The sequence below is a fragment of the Sycon ciliatum genome, chromosome 1, assembly GCF_964019385.1.
Source record: "Sycon ciliatum chromosome 1, ocSycCili1.1, whole genome shotgun sequence".
In the NCBI taxonomy this organism is placed as follows: domain Eukaryota; kingdom Metazoa; phylum Porifera; class Calcarea; order Leucosolenida; family Sycettidae; genus Sycon; species Sycon ciliatum.
This window is the reverse complement of record NC_088643.1, coordinates 87358941-87380038: the sequence shown is the minus strand read 5'-3', so window position 1 is coordinate 87380038 and position 21098 is coordinate 87358941. Positions and strand designations below refer to the sequence as shown.

Below are 21098 nucleotides of genomic sequence, written 5' to 3'. Positions count from 1 at the left end.
ACTCAGTTCTACCGGGCAACTTCTCACGAAGGTTACAAACGACTGGCTTGTCTCACATGACGCTGGACTGCGCACGACGGTTGTTTGTATGGACTTTAAAAAAAGGATTTAATACCGTAAGACATCAGTAACTTGTTTTCGCCCTCACAACCGCTGGTATCTCTGGAACAGCCCTGGTCTGGTTTCAATCGTACCTCCGTAGCAGACAACAGCGGGTGGCTACCTCCCTTAGTGCCAGTTACTAGTGGCATGCCACAGGGCACCATCCTGGATTCAGTTCTCTTTTTAAATGTACATTTTTGTTTTAAATGTACAAGTACAGAAGCTCCCATTCATAACAGAGGCTGTTTCCTGTAAGCTCCCGATGTTCGCCGATGACAAAACGTTGTCTGCCAGCCGATGTACACCAGGTGACACTGCCACCACAGTTACTCAATTTTTACCTGTGCTGACTGTATAAGATCTGGTTACGTTGGTGGACAGTTAGTCATAACTCGTAACATTTTGTCCTTCTTTTCACAATTATTTAATTGGCTCACCATCCGAATTACAATAATATTAATATGAAAATATATTCTTCGCGGTAACCTAAAAATTGCTGTGTTTGAGTGTGAAATGGCGTAATTTGCAAACGCCTCACATACTATCATATCTTCTCACCTACGACAACAATTATCCATTCTTTGGTTAAAAGGGGAAATAACCGTTACCTTCGAGTCACACCCAATAAGTTAACACTCCCGTCTTCTTTGAAGGATATATCACATTTTGATGAGCTACCCTGCACAAGAAACAATCATGCAGAAGTACAGATATGCACGCATGCCCACACACAAGCAAACAAGCAAGAATGCATGAATGCATGAATGCACATAAATACATAGACTGTTAGCGTACGCACTTTCAACGCATTCAACTAATTAATTTCAGTCTCCCCCCCCCCCCCCTTCTCAAGCTCATCGAAAAGACCAATAGGAATCCAAAGGGACTTCAGTCTGTACTAGTAGTGAGCATGCTTGTGCAGCATATAACTCAACACAGTAAAACCTGCGAAGGCGACCACTTGGATAAGGCGACCACTGGGATAAGGCGACCACCTGTCCCACAAGACCACTGCAGCCAGGACCAAGGAATGCTATTTTCAGTCAAATGGCACTGGATAAGGAGACCACCTGGTTACAGAGACCACACTTTGAAGGTCGCCTTAGACAGGTTTCACTGTACATTGTTACCTTGAGGAGATCATAGATCTCATTGTTATAGATTTCCACCACAGAGACATCCACGGCCACACGGCAATCAGCAGACCGCTCCCCGATGAGCCTGTAACAGAGCAAGTCAAAAAGGAAACACAATCAGAATGCCCTGGTGACATTGCATGAAATCGCAGTTCTACACAGAGAGAAGGCACGGGGTTAGTGCCCAGAGCATGCAGACTGTGCGTATGCAATCGGGAACCAATACTAGTAATGCTGCGCTCTGCAAGTACACAGCCGCTGTCTAGTTACCAGTGCAGTGTTCACAACTTCAGTACAATGGCTGTAGTGCTGTCACAGTCAGATTAATAATACTTTTACTGTGGCAAGTTAGACGTGCCATGGCTGAAACACGTAACAGCATGTCTCAAGTGTAATCACACACCAGACACTTAGACCAGCGACTACTCGGACTGAATCATGTCTTCCTGGCATGGATCAAATATTATTTGATCCATGCCAGGAAGACATGTGTCAGATTCGTCATGATCAGACAGTCATTACAATTTACCAGCAGCCTGCCCTGTCGCAGTAATAATCATAAAACTGCACATGCGCTAGACTGACCTGAACACCTCCACAGCAGCTCTGGGTATGATACCGTGGTGGATGCACTGTGGCGGGTACTTTCCAGGACTGCCTGACTTCTCATTCCACCAGACATCCGATGAGGATACCCCGGACTCCAGGCCATCACCTAACATACTGTGTGTCTTACCACTTCCTGTCTGCCCGTATGCCATCAAGCAGGCATTGTAGCTGTCACACATACAGGAAACACAACAGAAGACAGCATGCACACACTGCGTGTATAGTCTGATAACGTTAGTACAAACTCATACACAAAAATATACAATGAAAACAAACATACTCACTCACAGGTCCTTGTAGGCAAAACACAATATAAAATAAAGTGTCAATGAAAAAGAGCTACTTTTAAAACAAACTTACCCATCAAGCAGTGACGTGAGCAATGGTTGCACCTCAGCAAAAACATCGGACTGATTACTGCTGGGCCCATAGACACTACGGTCGGGGAACACACAGACACAGACACACACACAGACAGTCACACAGACACAGACACACAGACAGTCACACACACACACACACACAGACAGACACCTCAGACCTCATACCTGCCCATCGCAGAAGCGATGATAGCGAACAGCTATGTTAGACATAGCAACTTGTGCTGGGATTACACCATTCAACAGCTTGCAAGGCTGATGAATTGACCGCCACTAATTTTAACCTGGTATCCACCACACCACTGATTGAAGTGACTTTTTCTGGCCAGTGAATCCCTATTTTTCATTTTTTTCTTTTTCCATTTTACACAGACAGACACAGACACAGGCAGATACACACACACGCACAGACACAGACAGACACACGCACACACGCACAGACACAGACAGACACACGCACAGACACAGACAGACACACGCACACACGCACACACGCACAGACACACACACACACGCACAGACACAGACAGACACACACACACACAGACACACACACACACACACACACACACACACACACATGCATACGTCCACACGTACAAACACATCTGGTACAAAAAATAGACTGCATCAGTTTCATCAGTCATGATAATTCACTGTGTGACTAGCTTACACTTTCACCTAGCTATCCATGCATTTCCAGCCACAGTGGCTATATCACAAGAAAACGATAACAGAGGGTAGGGAAGCCAATAAAATCAATTTAGCATGAAAGTTGTTCAAATTTGTTTTGAAGAGGCACGTAATGCTGAGTCGTTGACTGCATATGATACCTCACCAATTTCTTCATCTTCTAAAGCTCTCTACAAACAATTACATACACGTGCGTATATTTTCTCCTGAACTTTACTCGATGCCAGTCAACTACAGCACAAACATGCAAGAATGAATTCAATTGTAGAAGTTGCACAAACATACCGATCAAACTCAAAGTTTTTGTTTGAGACGCCGACACCACTGAGTTGCTGCTTGAGAGTATGCACGCACACGGTTTCCTGAGGATAAAGACAAGACACACATGCCACAACAATCAGTGACACATGTGACCTCTGTGCTTTTCCAACAGCTCACATACTCAGCCCATTTCTTTTCTAAGCATGTTAGATTGGCTCAGTAGTCAATGCCCCCCCCCCCCCCAAAGAACATTTAGAATGCAATTCACAAAGGCACACACACAACCACCTTTGTGTCCCTGATACCAGAGCAGAAACCATGACATGCAAAACGTTTGAAATCTCTCTTGCTGCTTTTGATACTGCGTCGATTGTGCGAAACAGTGTGCTCAGAGCATAGGGCAAGTGCCTAGCCCTGGGTAAGAACCATCCTGCCAGTACAACTACATGTACATTGCCGTGAGCACAGACCAACGTGCAGTGCATGGAGCACTGACAGTGCACTGACAGTGTATAGCATGAAAATGTCATGCTACTTTTAAAATAATAACCTATCCATTGCACACACTACCTCCGTTCCAATGTACATTGCAACTCGCTTAGCACGTATTCTGATAAGACATGCTCTTGCTTAGTACGGACATTGCCCGAAGCACATGTACATTGATCCATACTGAAGTAGGTTGGGATAAGAAGAAGTATCTTGGATACTAAGTGCACTTTCCTGCTGCCCATGTACTTGTGCGTGTGTCTTATCGGAGTTCTACTGTATATACTCTGAACAAGAATGCAGAGAGCTTGCTTTACCTCATCAATGGGTAGAATGACCTCCTCCAGCAGTCTGCATTAAACCACCACATTGGACAAGACTCGGTGGTACAAGCACGGAAAATGAAAGTACAGAATCTACCACTAGATTGACACAATCCCATCTTTTTAATTTTTTTATACACATGAAGTCATAAAACCACTCTACTGTGCTGTCCAATGATCGCTTATGCATGAAACCCGGAGTCGCAATTTTAGTAAACCCGCTCTAATAACAACATAGTAATACTGAAACAATACGCCATGATTGCAAAAGAGACTAAATGGATCCTGGTGTAAGAAAATAACTTTTTTTAAGACCATGGCTAGCCCATCTTCAAGTTTCGTTGACACTGTGTGCTGCCAGCCTAGCCCAATGGTACTATAGCGCTAGGAGAGCAGATAGCAATGGCACAATGGCAAAATCGTTCAATTATGATCAGACTCATACCCAGTGTTAGTCCTCGCCATACCCACACCGCTTGAACTACTTGTGCCCGAACTAGTGCGCTGATCAAACGCGAGCATGGGGCGCAAGCGGCAGTGAACTCGGATGTTTCCACGCAGCTCCTAATATGAGGTATATAGCAACAATGACGACGAGGACGACAAACAAAAACAAACGACAACCACAACAGCAGCAGCAGCAGCACCAGCACCAGCACCAGCACCAGCAACAACAACAACAACAACAACAACAACAACAACAACAACAACAACAACAACAACAACAACAACAACAACAACAACAACAACAACAACAACAACAGTGAGAATAAAGAATTCAAATTCAAAAAACAGAGTACGTTTATGCTTCGTTGCAAAGTGTGTTGAAAGATAAACAGCATCCACAGTACTATCCTGTACTGGGTAAGGCCAACTGTCATGATTTCACCACTGTGGGAAAAAAACAGACTTCCTGTCCTACTGGGACATGCACTCACAGGGACGTCGAATCTAGTGCAGCAGGTGCTGCCAAAGCCGAACTAATAATTTAAACAAACGATGGTGTGTGATCTTTCCACTCTTAATCGACGGCGACACGTTTCAGCTGTTCTCTCAGCTGAGTGGTACCGAGCAGGAGGACGAAGACAAGGAATGATCTACCCTCCAGACAGCTTATGTCTTAACTGCCATTGAGGCTTATTGGAGGTTTTTAAAGGTCGCACCCTTCGTATGGTTGAACCAGCAGAAGCTAATGTGTCGGACCTCAAGCGCCTGCTGGGGCTGGTCTGCTTCACAACCATTGCTAGTGCCCAATGTCACCTATGGCTTGTTGGCAAACATATGAAGAGAGATAGTATCATACTGAGGGTCCAGATTTCTAGGAAGACACATACGTCATCAGTCACCAGAACATCACATTATGGCAAAACCGGATGTAGAAAAATGCATGATGCTAATATCTACACTTTCTATACCTACTACTACTGACCACAACTGTGTTGTGAAGGGCTTTCCGTCTCTTCTTCTCCTGTTCATATAATGTTTGTAATGATGAATAGTCTTTCCGAGCCGTTTTCAGTTGTTCTTTCAATGCTAGAACAGGGACAGACACGGAAAGAGAAGGCAGTTAGGAATACACCCAAACTAACTACAAACTAGCACAGTAACCCACCTGCAAACAAAAACCCGAAAATAATGTTTAACATGACGATGTACAATGATGCAGCAATGCGAAAGCCACTTAGCGCATTCTTTGATGCTCTGGTTGTGGTTTCCGTCCAGATGTAATATTAAGGTAATATAATTATTATGCCGCCAACTTTAAAGCAGACAAAACAGCAAAAAATGCTATGACAAACAATGATTTATAGAAAAGAAAAAGGACCAAGGAACTACAAGCTACGCTATAATGTCCAATAACACCAGCAGTTACTAAAAAATCAGCTCATGCGATAACATTGCGACATCCGAGTCCATTTTTACGAACGATGATAATAGGAATATGTTAAGCACAAGATCATGAAACAAACTCACAGCTCACGAGGCTATCCGACTTAAGCAACACTTGATTTTGAAGTTGCTCAAACATCTGGCCACAAGTCTGAAGAGAAGAGGCTGAAATGTTGGGAAAACCCTCCACGTGCGACCTCATTTCGTCCACGTCAAATCGAAGCGCCTACAAAAACCAAAGCAAACATTTATCTCGGATGGTGAGCCAATATAATTATGATGAAGAAAGGAAAAGGACAAAATGTTATGAGTTATGACAAACTGTCCACCAACGTAACCAGATCTTATACAGTCAGCGAGTGCGACAAAATGGCACAAAACTGACAAGGAGTATTGAGACATTCGGCGACCTGACACCTAGCTCCAACACTTCTCCAAGGCGCAAACCAACAACCTTCCAACTTGGAAGGCTCAGGTTAGGAAAGGTCCAAGAGGGGAAGGAAAGCGCAACGAAGAAGAGCATGAGCTACGCGCCATGGCAACAAAGAATGCCGAAAGTTACTGGATGATGACAAAACTAGTAAGACTATTGGAAATACCGGCCTTACTACAACTCGACGACGCAAAGCAACAGACCACCCAACTTGGGAGGCTCAAGTCTATGTAATAAACATAGAAAGGGGAAGCTAAGCGAAGACAAATTGTGACAAACCGAAACGTCAACATCCTACTGAACTCCACTATCATGTAAATATGATGGACTAGTTATGTACAATAACAAGCCTCAGTACTCCTTGTCAGTTTTGTGCCATTTTGTCGCACTCGCTGACTGTATAAGATCTGGTTACGTTGGTGGACAGTTTGTCATAACTCGTAACATTTTGTCCTTTTCCTTTCTTCAAACATTTATCGTTTTTCATTTAAAAATGAAAAAAACGATAACAGTACACAGTCAATTATGAATAGCCATGATCAATTGAAGAGAAAAAAAGCCTCGAAGAGCCATATCTAACCCAGCCAACACTAATATTCAAACCACGTATTTCCTGTTTACTAGACAGGTGCTTTAAAGGGGAAGTAAAGCCTAAATCAAATGTTCACCAGTTGTAGTCTTCGGGGCGCTGAGTCAGATGGTCTTGGTCCAAGGAAGCTGAGACGCTCCCTTTCTCCTTTACTCCCAATCGAACTCGCCACTTCCACCGAAACTGGGTGACTGCGCCCTACTAGATGGGGATTTGTATGCAAAATGTCACTAAAAGCGCCATTTCGTTCTTATACAAGCACGGATGATCGCGGTCATCCGTGCTTTTATAAGAACGAAAACGCCCCGAAGACTACAACTGGTGAAAACTTGATTTTAGGCTTTACTTCCCCTTTAACCCCTTTAACCTCTACATGTAAGCAATAGCGGCACATGAATTCATTTGACCCTAGTTAGTAAAGGCCGATTCATATTTCATTTTGCGTACGGGAAGCGACGGGCCAAAATAGTTGAGCTCAGGTCAACTTTTTCGCGATGCGACGCGTTTCCCGTACGCGACATGAAGTATGAATCAGACGTTACATGTTCCCAATTTCTGGGCAAAAATGGGTGACAAGGTCTTCCATCATACCTGCAGGGTTTATTATTCGATTTCTACAGGTCTTCATTGTAACGGCTTTCAAGTGACGGTTTACAAACCCAACACCACCAATAAACATGCCACCACACCTCTCTTTGTTCAACCCAATGGAGAGAACTCAGTCATACCCATCCAACCATCAATGTATCAAAATGAAGATGATAATCTCCCTTGAATAGCTTCTACTGAGTTTGCTTGGATATCGATTGCCCACCTGGACAATCAACATCAAATTATACACCCTGATGGTTAAGAACGGCTGCTGCGCTGTCAACCTCTGAACTTTACCGCAGTCAGGTGACAAGGTATACCTCATATCAAGCCGGAGAGGAAGTATTTGCGGCATGATTCAGGAAAAGGAGGAGGGGTTGGGGCGAGGATATACTGAAGAAAAAGAAGCCTTTGAAGGCAAAAAAATAGCTACAGGATCCCCGCACACAACGACATCCAATGCTTCAACTACAACAATTAAAAACAATTCAGGAAAATAGCTATCACATTGTTACAATAAAGCATGTCGATTTAGCTCGTCCTTTTGTTCACAATTTTGAAACTTACAGGAAAAGAAAGTTTTAAAAAAAGAAGCCTCGGAGAGCCATCTTATCCCAGACAACTGAGTGGTGATGGACACAAACCATCAAGAGACTCGGCACTCTCATCATCAGCGACCAGCCACCACCCGGATTCGAACCGGGGATCTCCTGTTTACTAGACAGGCGCTTTAACCCCTAAGCCATGGCGGCACATGAATTCACCTGACTCTAGCCAGTAATACATTCCCGATATCTTGGCGAAATGGGCAACGAGTTTAATTCCTTGTGTCTGGCCACAAGATGCCAGCTGACATACTCAATCAAAATTAAGGAAGAGAGCTCAATACAGCCACACCCATCCAATCACCAATGTATCAAAATAAAGATGATAACTCTCTCTCTCTCTCTCTCTCTCTCTCTCTCTCTCTCTCTCTCTCTCTCTCTCTCTCTCGCTCGCACTCTCTCTCGCTCTCTCTCTGCTATTGGCGCGCCTGGTTGTGATGAAGACGAGACCCAAGGTCGGCAGAGCATCCCAGACCACTCCACCACTCCCCTTATCCATGGCTCACACATGACGGGTTTACGTGGCTCTGGTAAAAAATAAATAAATAAAAATAAATAAATTACTTCCCCTGAGTAGCTTCTACCGAGTTTGGTCTGATATCGATGCCTGCCAGGACAATCAAGTCAGCAACACATCATGCCTCATATACACCCCGAAGAGACTGTGTTTACAACATGATTCAGGGAGATATGGGGGGGGGGGGGTATACTCAAGAAAAAGAAGACTTGGAAGGCAACAAAAAAAGTTACAAGAGTGCACACGACAAGGAGATCAAATACAGCAAACACTACTTGAACTAGAACACACAAAAAAACAGCTACAAGAAAAAAAAGAAAAAAAAGAAGCCTCGGAGAGCCGTCTTATCCCAGACAACTGGGTGGTGATGGACACAAACCATCAAGAGACTCGGCACTCTCATCATCAGCAACCAGCCACCACCCGGATTCGAACCGGGGATCTCCTGTTTACTAGACAGGCGCTTTAACCCCTAAGCCATGGCGGCACATGAATTCACCTGACTCTAGCCAGTAATACATTCCCGATATCTTGGCGAAATGGGCAACGAGTTTAATTCCTTGTGTCTGGCCACAAGATGCCAGCTGACATACTCAATCAAAATTAAGGAAGAGAGCTCAATACAGCCACACCCATCCAATCACCAATGTATCAAAATAAAGATGATAACTCTCTCTCTCTCTCTCTCTCTCTCTCTCTCTCTCTCTCTCTCTCTCTCTCTCTCTCTCTCTCTCTCTCTCTCGCTCGCACTCTCTCTCGCTCTCTCTCTGCTATTGGCGCGCCTGGTTGTGATGAAGACGAGACCCAAGGTCGGCAGAGCATCCCAGACCACTCCACCACTCCCCTTATCCATGGCTCACACATGACGGGTTTACGTGGCTCTGGTAAAAAATAAATAAATAAAAATAAATAAATTACTTCCCCTGAGTAGCTTCTACCGAGTTTGGTCTGATATCGATGCCTGCCAGGACAATCAAGTCAGCAACACATCATGCCTCATATACACCCCGAAGAGACTGTGTTTACAACATGATTCAGGGAGATATGGGGGGGGGGGGGGTATACTCAAGAAAAAGAAGACTTGGAAGGCAACAAAAAAAGTTACAAGAGTGCACACGACAAGGAGATCAAATACAGCAAACACTACTTGAACTAGAACACACAAAAAAACAGCTACAAGAAAAAAAAGAAAAAAAAGAAGCCTCGGAGAGCCGTCTTATCCCAGACAACTGGGTGGTGATGGACACAAACCATCAAGAGACTCGGCACTCTCATCATCAGCAACCAGCCACCACCCGGATTCGAACCGGGGATCTCCTGTTTACTAGACAGGCGCTTTAACCCCTAAGCCATGGCGGCACATGAATTTATCCAACTCTAGCCAGTAAAACATTCCACAGAGAGACCTTTAATACTGATGTAGTTATGTAGTGCGGAACCTCAGTCATGTATCTTGGCGAAAAGGGTGACGAGCTACGTCCATGCATTCCTTGTGTCTGGCCACAAGTTCCCAGCTAACTTCCTCAATCGAAATTATGGAGGGAGCTCAATACAGCCACACCCATACAATCACCGATGTATGAGTATAAAGAAGATTACTTCCCCTAAGGCCGTTTGGTCTGATATTGACACCTGCCGGGACAATCAAGTGAACAACAACACATCTTGATGGTTTAGAAAACAAGATTTATGACAGCTACGCTGTTGTTATGTTTAAAAAAAATACATGTATACCGTAGATTTCTCTAATAAAAGCCCAGGTCTCCAATAATAGCCCAGTCTCCAATAATGACTCGGGGTGAGGGTTGTTTGACATAATAAGAGCACAGTCTCTAATAGTAGCGCGGGCCACAATTGGAGTATGCAACAAGTATATTGACTGCACATAATACAGCATTACAGCATGCAAAGCACACACTGTAAATATACAAAATTTCGGCGCTAAAAAATTTCGGCACTTCACGATTTTTGACATTTCGGCGGCGATTTATTTTCGGCGTGGGGTGGAGGGCATGGTATAGTGCGACAGATGCTGTGAAAATATTTCATCGGCGTTTTAATTTAGGCGTTTTGGGTCGGTGCCGAATATAGCCGAAATTAAATAGCTGCCGAAAATTTGTATATTTACAGTATTCTAACTTCTAAGGGAGGTGTTTGGTCTACTACTTCTTTCCTGGCACCCAAGTAATTGTGAAACATCAGTTTAGACACTATTTCTGAGTGTAGGGTTGAGAAAATCAGTCTTGATATGGTCAGTTTGTGCCTATAGAGATTGGAGTTGGCTTGATAGCGGAGCATTAAAAAAATAAGAACACAGTCTCCAATACATGTAATAGCACAGTTTCCAATAGTAGCGCAGGTAGAGCTGTCACTGAAATAATAACAACCCCGCGCTCTTATTAGAGAAAATACGGCAAATGCCAGAAGTACATGTAGTTCCAGCGCTTGTCCTTCGAGTTCAGGCCATATACTGTGAAGTACACATTCCACATGGCTACGCTTGAACGTTGAACCCTACAATGTGCTCATATTGTGCTTGGGCATGGATTTGTGACCATGCATGTCCATGTACATATGTTAAAGCGATACATAGTATTAGCGAAGCGGACATTACGCAAGGAACAATGAGAACACAGTGAATAAATTCACCTGTGGTATTAGTGCACACCGTTGGAACGCTCTCAGATCTGTCCTTCTTAGGGGTCGTCGCAAAAGTTTTTTGTCGTCCCTGAAACGAACATGATTCGTTTGGGGGGGAGGGGGTGCGAGCCAAAATCGCAAGTCAACCGACACTGTACATATGACATGTACATGCATGCGATTTTCGTCGTCCAGCATAGCAAGCTGTGTTCGTTTCAGAGGGAGGGGAGGGGGTCCAAGTACGAAATGAACGATGTTCGTTTCAGGGACGACAGAAAACTTTTGCGACGACCCCTTATTTCTTTCGTCTTCTCTCCAATTTTTTTGTTTTTCCACACCTCACTGATATACTTCACACTATCCTCTAGACGCACATTGTACAAGTTAGTTTGATTCCCCGCAGATCTTCTGTTGCGAGACGACTTTTCCCTGATGATAGTCTCAAGAAAGTCGATTAGGAAAATGTATTCACCATATTCTCATTGTTCCTTGCGCAATGTCCGCTTCGCTACTACTATTTATCGCTTTTAATAAAGTTATTGTCTCCTTGTCGCCTATTCATGTACATCTGTATGCGTAATTAAGTGCTTTTGTTCATGTGTGAGGGCAATGTCAGTCGATAACCAGTCGATAGTCCGTCGATAGCATTGGTTCTAGTCGAAAAGGAATTTGGGTCAATTTTTTTACCCCTACTCGCAAGAATATTACTGAAGAAAAAAGAAGCCTTTGGAAGGCAAAACAATAAACTGCAAGATCTCCCATGCACACGACGACATCCAATACAACACAAAACAGCTGCAAAAAAAAGAAAGTAAAAAGAGAAGCCTCGGAGAGCCATCTTATCCCAGACAAGTGGGTGGTGATGGACACAAACCATCAAGAGACTCAGCACTCTCATCATCAGCGACCAGCCACCACCCGGATTCGAACCGGGGATCTCCTGTTTACTAGACAGGCGCTTTAACCCCTAAGCCATGGCGGCACATGAATTCATCTCACTCTAGCCAGAAATACATTCCCGATATCTTGGTGAAATGGGCAACAAGTTCTTGCATCAGGGTCTCCCTCGCATCAGCTTTCCATTGAGGGTTTACAAACCCAACAGCACTAATAAAAACATTACCACATCTTTCTTTCCTCAGTCCAATGGAGAGAGCTCAATACAGCCACACTCATACAACCACCAATGAATCAACATGAAGATGATACTTCCCCTGAGCAGTTTCTACTGAGTTTGGTCTGATATTGATGCTCGCCTGGGCAATCAATGGAACACCAATTAATCCTGTTGGTCAAGGAAACAAAATTTAAGGACAGCTGCTACACTGTCAACCTCTGAACTTTACCTCAGTCAGATGACAAGACGTGCATGCCTGATAACTTATCAACCCAGAGAAATACGGGGGGGGGGGGGGTATACTCAAGAAAATAAGCCTTTGACGACAAAAAAGAGCTACAAGAGTCCATGCACATGACAATAACATCTCATCCGAGGAATATTTCCCCGAACTACAACTACGAAAAAAAACTACAAGAAAAAGAAAGTAAAAAGAAGAAGCCTCGGAGAGCCGTCTTATCCCAGACAACTGGGTGGTGATGGACACAAACCATCAAGAAACTCGGCACTCTCATCATCAGCGACCAGCCACCACCCGGATTCGAACCGGGGATCTCCTGTTTACTAGACAGGCGCTTTAACCCCTAAGCCATGGCGGCATATGAATTCATCTCACTCTAGCTAGTAATACATTCCCAATATCTTGACAGTGGGGGTCAGTAGAAGTCTCAAAACCACAGGCAAAACTGCCAACGACGACAACAACAACAGCACAAAACAACTACTGCAAATATACAAATTTTCGGCAGCTATTTAATTTCGGCTATATTCGGCACCGACCCAAAGCCTAAATTAAAACGCAGATGAAATTTTTCACAGCATCTGTCGCACTATACCATGCCCTCTACCCCACGCCGAAATGTCAAAAATCGTGAAGTGCCGAAATTTTGCAGCGCCGAAATTTTGTATATTTACAGTACATGTACAGGAAAAAGAAAGTAAAAAAAAGAAGCCTCGGAGAGCCATTTTATCCCAGACAACTGGGTGGTGATGGACACAAACCATCAAGAGACTCGGCACTCTCATCATCAGCGACCAGCCACCACCCGGATTCGAACCGGGGATCTCCTGTTTACTAGACAGGCGCTTTAACCCCTAAGCCATGGCGGCACATGAATTCATCTCACTCTAGCTAGTAATACATTCCAAAGAGAGAGGTTCCGCGCTACAAAGTGCACGTAAGACTTTCCGTAGATTTTTACTACCGTAATTACGTAGCGCAAAACCTCCATAATATCTTGGCAAAATGGGTGACGAGTTCTTGCATCATACCTGCAGGATCTGCTATTTGTTTTCCACTAGGTCTCAATTGAATTGATTTTCAACTGAATGTTTACAACATCAAGAAACACACTACCACATCTCTCTTTCTTCGACCTAACAAAAGTCAATTTTCGTCTCAGTTTGGAATCTAGGGAATTCACAAATAAACCATCGGTAGATGCAGCACCTAACAGTGGGGGTCAGGATATAAGTCTCAAAACCGCTGGCAAAAATGCCAATGCCCCATCAGCCATGTATTCATTCTGTCTGGCCACAAGTTCCCAACTCACATCTGTAGAGGTTTGACCTCAACTAACTGAACTGCTACTGATCTGAATGATATCAGTTATCATGCATCTGACTTTGTATCGTCGCCACTACCCGATAGTGCACTGTTAGCTGTGTTTTACTGTCGCACGATATCTGTGTGTCACGTGTTTATTGCTTTGCGCAGGTTTTTCCCGACTTTGAGTGAGTAGGGAGTTGGTGCTGTAGGGTTCTGGAGAGAGAGAAGTGAGGTTCTGCTCTATGTGACGGGAATGCGACGCCGAGAATCCCGGGAACTCTCTTCGCGTTCCCGTAACGCAAAGAAAATCTGTTCTGCTCTACGCTCACGTAGAGAAATCACGTGGAATGTGTACTGGGAATTTCCCTTCCATATTTGGCAGTTTTCTCCCAGCATTTGCACGATACCCAGCAGATTCGTACGCATTTTCTTTGCGTGTGCCACAACGTAGAGAACCTCATCTACACGTAGAAATCTGCACCCGAAACACGCGAAGCCGTAGACTCTAGCCCAGACACCTGCTCCCTGCGTGATTTCTCTACGTTTCACGTACAGCAGAACCTCTCTAGAATTGGAATGGCAGACGTTGTTTTTCGAGTGATTTTCCCTTTTGCTTTTGTCTTATAGTATTGTCTGAGATCACGATAGTCTAAGTAAGAGATCAGTGACTCAGAACTCATCTACCAGTAGTTGTTGTCTAATAGTCTGCAAATGAGTGAGCCCGACCCAACATTGGCGCAGTGAACAGGATTTGGCACTCGTTCCGAAAACCTGACTGACGACGGCGACAACAATGGCATCAAAAGTCCGCGTCTCTGTCAAGCTGGACTTAAATCACGAACTCGGCCATGACCATTACCAGACGTGGAGAAGTCCACTAGACATCGGCTTCCAGCTCCGCGAGGTGACAAACAATAAGAAGCAGTACCTGGCCGCAGCGGCGAACCTGGGAGAAAATGCCAGCTACTATTTGTGGCAGAAATTCCCCCACGATCCCTGAGGGAGACAACCCGGTCGCGGAACTGATCGGGCTCTTCAATGAGTATTTCGGAAGCCAGCACAGCACGGATGCCAGGCTTGCTGAGCTGTGAGCAGACGTCTGGGGAATCGATTCAGGCGTTTTGGGTCCGAATCGAGAAAGAGATGAGAGTGTGCAATCTCACTCCAGGAGCAGACATAAAAGATGTGCTCGGCACAGTCGCCGTGCATTTGTTTGCCCGTGGCCTGTCTGTCAAAGCGGCCCGGAAGAGTGTGTTGCAAGAGGGAGGCAAGGACCTGACGGCTGCAGCCAAGCGAGCTCAAGTCGTTGTATTGGCCTGCGAGACGCCGGCCTAGCAAGTCGAAGTCAGCTACGTTGCTCCCCAAGCACAAGACCGACCCAGCCTTCCATATACCAGTAACACCGCTTGTGGGTAAGCGGGGCGACGCACCCACCGGGAAAGCGGCACTGTCTGGCGGCCGACGCTGTGTGCAACCAGTGTGGACCGAAAGGACATTTTGGGCCAGTCTGCCGTTCAGGCGCAGCGAAACCCAAGCCGAAAAGCCAGTACATGAGCACGAAGCCAGGGATGATTGCCAGCCTGGCCATGGCAAATGATTCCTGACCAGCAGCAAAGCCATCGTCCAGAAGGCAGGCGTCTTCACCGAAATTTGCAGAAACGGATGACAGTGACGATGACGATGCGGAATGTTTCAGCATCTGGTCCGGCAAAACCGGATTTGTGCTTCCACTACGATCAGTAGTGCTAGATGGCAAGCACCAAAGAGCCATGCGCGTGGATTCGGCCAGCATGGTGACAGTCCTGCCTCGGTCACACGTACCGAGTGAGTATCAGCTATCTTCATCGCCCTGCCCATTACGTCCAGTAGGAACATCTCAGCTCAAACCTGTTCGTGTTTTCGAAGCTTGCATCACGTACAACCAGTTCACTGTACAAGAGACTATCTTTGTCTGCAGCACAGAAAACTACCACCACGGCCCTGGCACACGGTTGCCATTGACATATTCTACTATGGCAGCAAGGCGTTCTTGAGTGTGATGGATCTGTACCCACCTATATGTAGTCGTTGTCTAACAGTCTGCGAACGAGCGAGCCCGACTAAACAACATCCCCAATCAAAATTAATGGAGAGAGCTCAATACAGCCACCCTCATCCAACCACCAATGAATCAAGATAAAGATGATAACTTCCCCTGAGCAGCTTCTACCGAGTTTGGTCTGATATCGATGCCACACTGAAGTCGTGAATGCCTCATATACACCCCGGAGAGAAGGTGTTTACGACATGATTCAGAAAGGCGGTGGGGGGGGGGGGGGGGGAGTATACTCAAGAAAAAGAAGACTTTGAAGGCAACAACAAATGTATAAGAGTTGTGCACACACACAACAACGAGATCCAATGCAGTAAACACTACTTGAACGAGAACACACGAAAGTAAAAAGAGAAGCCTCGGAGAGCCGTCTTATCCCAGACAACTGGGTGGTGATGGACACAAACCATCAAGAGACTCGGCACTCTCATCATCAGCGACCAGCCACCACCCGGATTCGAACCGGGGATCTCCTGTTTACTAGACAGGCGCTTTAACCCCTAAGCCATGGCGGCACATGACTTCATCCGACTCTAGCCAGTAATACGTTGCTAATGTCAACTACTGTATAAGCAGAAATATTCGTCTGGAATTTAATTTCGTCTTTTTCGTCCAAGGAACTTTTGGACTAAATTAAATGTAGGACTAATGTCTATTTGTCCAGCTTTTCTATACACTCTTATGATCCATGGACGAAATTTTCAACCGGACGAACTGCTTTTCTTTGGAGTTGGACGAAATTATTGACCGACGAAATTTTCTGCCTCTACAGTAGCAGAAGACTGCGATCTTGAATCGCGGCTCATCAAAAATGACGAATCACACTTTCCAACCTCGTGCGGACCTGCACACTCTGCTCTATGTACAACATACTCTTGTCTCTTGATACCAATGCGTAGTCACGCTACGCATACTGCTAACTTACACAGTGCATGTACATGCCTGTATCCAATACCAAGAGTACACCCCCCCCCCCCAGAGTGTGCAACTCCACTATGGGTGCTGTCACGACAGAATTTCAAGTTGGCATCATTGTTGCGATGTGATGCGCACTGCACACGTATTATCAGACGTATCCTGAACCTGTGGTGGACAAAGTGACTGCAGTCAACTTCGCTAATAACGACTGCGGATATAACGACAATTCGCGAATAACGACAGAATGTTCATGCCCAGAGCAAAGTACCATCAAACTGTAAAACATATTATAATGAGACTTCGGGTATAACGACTATTCGCGAATAAGGACACTTTTCTGATGCCCCGCCGGGTGTCGCTATAAGCGAAGTTGACTGTAGTTCAAAGAAAACGTGCGATGTATTGACACCCCGTACAAAAAAAATAAAAATTCACGGTTCGCGTGAGACTCGGCTGGAAGCCGTTCCGCATCCGTAGGAACGCCATCACCCTTCAAGGATCAAGGCGCAGATGCAGCTCCTAAAGTGGTGGGAGGTGAGTAGATCAGCTCACCAGCAAGTGGTCAAAGACCGAAAATCCCATTCACTGCATCCATATTTTCCTCGTGCCAGGTCACGAGTTCCCAATTAACTGTGGGTCGCAGCACGGCTGGAAAAAATCCTTCCGCTTCCAAGCAGGACTTGAACCTGGTACCCTCTGTTTCTCAAACATGATCTTAGACCATCACACTATGCCTGCCTGACACCCCGTACAAATGTTGTTAAATCACTGGTGCAAGGAGCATTGCATCATAAAAATGACGTCAACTTGAAATTCTGCCAGGACAACAGGGTATGCGGGAGTTGCACACTCTTGGGGGGTTATGTACTCTTGCCAATACGTAGTCACGCTACGCAGCATACTGCTAACTTACACAGTGCATGTACATGTACATACCTGTATTGTGCTTTGGCAGAGGTTCAGCTTTTTCCGGGTACTGCTCATCGCGGAGTGAGCATGCATGAACTGCCGCCGCATATAGTCTTTCTGCAGTCGAGTTGTGTTCACCAACGCCCGGAGCTTTGCCAGAAAAATACAAAACAAATCACGTTGGGAAGAATTACGGTGCCATCCAAACTGTCTACTTCAAAATTGATGGAGTTCTGATTGCTACAGTACATGTTTCTTCAGACTCTCTTTTTCTTCCTTTTGAATTCCCTCAAAAATTAAAGGGGAAGTTAAGGCAAAAATCAAAATTTCACCAGTTGTAGTCTTCGGGGTGCTGAGTCGAATGGTCTTGGTTCGAGAAAGCTGAGACGCTCCCTTCCTACTTGAATCCCAATCGAACTCGCGCACTTCCACCGAAACTGGGTGACTGCGCCCTACTAGATGGGGATTTGTATGCAAAATGTCACTAAAAGCGCCATTTCGCTCTTATAAAAGCACGGATGACCGCGATTGGCCCATATGTTGTAGTCTTTTGGACGCTGCGTCGACTGGTTTTGGTCCGAAAAGCCTGCGATGCAGCGTTCCTCCTTTATTCCCAATCGAACATGGTTGAACAAGCGGTCACGTGCTCCTGGGTGCCCAAATCACCTGGTTACCACGCCAGCAGGCGACAACTTTCACACCAAGGTTCAACTCGAGTTCAACTCGAGTGACAGGAGTGCACCCAAAAAAAGGTCAAACAGGCTAGTAAGTTGTACCCTGTACCCCATCTCGTAGGGCGCAGTCACCCAGTTTCGGTGGAAGTGCGCAAGTTCGATTGGGATTAAAGTAGGAAGGGAGCATCTCAGCTTCCTCGGACCACGACCATTCGACTCAGCACCCCGAAGACTACAACTGGTGAAATTTTGATTTTTGCCTTAACTTCCCCTTTAATTCGTATACTCGAAGTATTTGAGACACTGTAACTGCTAAATATCAACTGCCCTGGATACGTTTACCTCAACGTATTTCTGAGACAGCTTTTAACGGAACTGATATGAACAATCATACACACAGCACGATACTACAGCAGGCATGCAACCAAGGCGTCTACATGCATAAGGAACTCACCTCAGCCAACTTGAGACGCAGCGCTGCATTTTCTGTCTGGAGGGAAAGGATACTCTCATCTTTGGCCTGCAACAAGATCATGACATATGCAAAGGTGCTAGTGTACAGGAAACGCACTTGCTGATGGTTAGTGGTCAGTGCTAACAAATTAAGGGGCCGTCCATAAATATCGAACTTTTTTCAAAAAACGAAATATTTCGTTATCGGGTGGGAGAGGGTTGACTAATTTCGTATCAGAAAACATTGATACATGGACATGGTCATAGGAACAGTTACACACTTGCAACTTTTGTTGTATTATGCGCATGCATGTCAACATTTTTTAAGTTCTGAGGGGGAGGGAGGGGGAAGGTCTAAACTAAAACAATTCGTTTGGTGAAAAACGTTCGATAATTACGGATAGCCCCTAAAGCAGTTGTTGACTCCAGCTATTATGCATTACTGTATAAAGCTTGCAAGCATGGAAGATGCCTCCTCATACATGTACCTCACATGTCGATCAGTAGAGGGAGTTTGAAAGGCACATCATGCCTTTGCTGTGTCAAACAGCAATCTAACCCTGCCAGCCTAAGGATGCCTACAACTCGGATCGTAGTGTGTATCATACAGTACATAACTGCGCGAGCCAGCTGCAGCCCAGCGCTAGATAGCAGCCCAGCGCTAGATATAAAAGGCAGTGGAGAACACCAATATCTCATCACAGGAGGTCCCACCTCGCAATGTTGTTGATCTTGGGCTTCATGTCCCGGATTTTATAGCTTCACGGACCCTTCTGCGGGCCTATCTGCCTCAGTGCCAGGAATGCGTACATTAGTAAAAGCTGGGCTTCCCGATGACAATGGGTCTCACACTAGTACATTCATAAAAAGAAGAGCGCTGGCTCTGGCGAGCTTCCGTTTTTGGCAATTTTTCTTGACTTTACCGTATACGGTGCAGTGCCGCGAAATTTGAAATCTGAGAAAGGGTCCAAAAAGGTACATGTGTACCTCGACTAGAGTTCGAGCCGCACAGTGTACTGTTGCAAGTGGGGTGAAACGGCCAGGATTTTCATGCTTTTTCCCAATTCAATACTTTTGGGGCAAAACCTGGCTGAAATTCTATTCTTGTTATGACTTGCTCTTTGGAGAAATAGACTTCAGAAACATAATTGGAAGAGCATTCCATGGGGATTGAAATAAATGGCGAAAAACTCAGCTGCTGAATTTTGACCCATTTATGGGCAAAAGCCAGGATACCATCTTTTTTATGACTGGACTGTAGTAGACCTCCTGCATTGATCATTGCTTGAGAACGGGGTTATTCACAAAGTCCATTGCGTGAAGTCATGGACTCGCTACTCCGTTTGTTGTGCGGCGCTACCACTGACGAACGCATGTGCTTCGATTGCCCTTGAAAAGCCATTGTCCCTAGCACATGCAGATTCTGCATCTTCATTACATGTACCTCATTACAGTAGTGTTAGCAAGACTTTCCAGATTTCTGAAATATACCGGTGAATTCGGCGGTAATAAGCCTAGAAATGCCACCGCAAGCGCATGCGTGTTGTGTTCGAAGCAGATAAGCCACGCAGGGCTCGCTAGGACCGAACTGGAGAATCGTGCATCTGCAATTATGGCAATGGATTCCGAATGGCACGATATATACTGTATACATGGAGTACTAGTATCCGATTCTCTTACCCTCATTCTGACGAGCAGCTGCTTTTCAGCCTCGCTGGGAGGAGTGGAGTGGTATGAGAAAACAGACATGGCTACAGCTGGCTAAGGTGTGGATTATCTGCATGGACAGCTTGCTGCTCAGGTTGCAACCATCTGCCAAGACGACTAGTAATGAGAATATCTGACAGCCCCTTTGAAGTTATTATACATGTACGAGTACTGCAGTGTCTGCAGCACCACAATCACTGAATCAGTGAATTATTTGCAAAATGTCGGTGTTTCGCGAAATAATTTCAAAATTAGACTTTAGACTAGTGAGCTTCCAAGCTTTCCAGTTACAACTATAACATAGCTCTACAAAGCGAATACAATGTAGTTACTGTCAGCCTGCGGAACTGTTTGCCTCAGTGAGCGTCGCTGGCAAAGGATACTCAACTAAAAATTCATCCAACTCCATTATCAGTACTTG

At 45.2% G+C, this 21098-nt stretch overlaps 1 protein-coding gene and 7 non-coding genes across 8 annotated transcripts in view; all 8 read right to left on the bottom strand.

Annotated features, from left to right (window-relative positions):
• Positions 1-21098, bottom strand: part of LOC135806158 (kinesin-like protein KIF25) — a 26145-nt gene extending 5047 nt beyond the window's left edge. The window contains exons 1-12 of the mRNA XM_065320309.1: positions 20651-21098; positions 18972-19037; positions 17871-17993; positions 5968-6109; positions 5423-5526; positions 4439-4557; positions 3988-4021; positions 3206-3282; positions 2208-2282; positions 1824-2015; positions 1233-1323; positions 711-781 (exon numbers count right to left, since the gene is read on the bottom strand). Of these exons, the coding sequence (XP_065176381.1) occupies positions 711-781; positions 1233-1323; positions 1824-2015; positions 2208-2282; positions 3206-3282; positions 3988-4021; positions 4439-4557; positions 5423-5526; positions 5968-6109; positions 17871-17993; positions 18972-19037; positions 20651-20719 (1163 nt within the window). The 5' untranslated portion in view covers positions 20720-21098. The remainder of the gene's footprint in view (positions 1-710; positions 782-1232; positions 1324-1823; positions 2016-2207; positions 2283-3205; positions 3283-3987; positions 4022-4438; positions 4558-5422; positions 5527-5967; positions 6110-17870; positions 17994-18971; positions 19038-20650) is intronic.
• Trnat-agu (transfer RNA threonine (anticodon AGU)) lies at positions 8176-8248 on the bottom strand. The gene has a single exon. It is a non-coding gene; the product is annotated as a tRNA-Thr (tRNA).
• Positions 9033-9105, bottom strand: Trnat-agu (transfer RNA threonine (anticodon AGU)). Its single transcript has one exon. It is a non-coding gene; the product is annotated as a tRNA-Thr (tRNA).
• Trnat-agu (transfer RNA threonine (anticodon AGU)) lies at positions 9905-9977 on the bottom strand. The gene has a single exon. It is a non-coding gene; the product is annotated as a tRNA-Thr (tRNA).
• Trnat-agu (transfer RNA threonine (anticodon AGU)) lies at positions 12168-12240 on the bottom strand. Its single transcript has one exon. It is a non-coding gene; the product is annotated as a tRNA-Thr (tRNA).
• On the bottom strand, positions 12902-12974 carry Trnat-agu (transfer RNA threonine (anticodon AGU)). Its single transcript has one exon. It is a non-coding gene; the product is annotated as a tRNA-Thr (tRNA).
• Trnat-agu (transfer RNA threonine (anticodon AGU)) lies at positions 13413-13485 on the bottom strand. Its single transcript has one exon. It is a non-coding gene; the product is annotated as a tRNA-Thr (tRNA).
• Positions 16459-16531, bottom strand: Trnat-agu (transfer RNA threonine (anticodon AGU)). Its single transcript has one exon. It is a non-coding gene; the product is annotated as a tRNA-Thr (tRNA).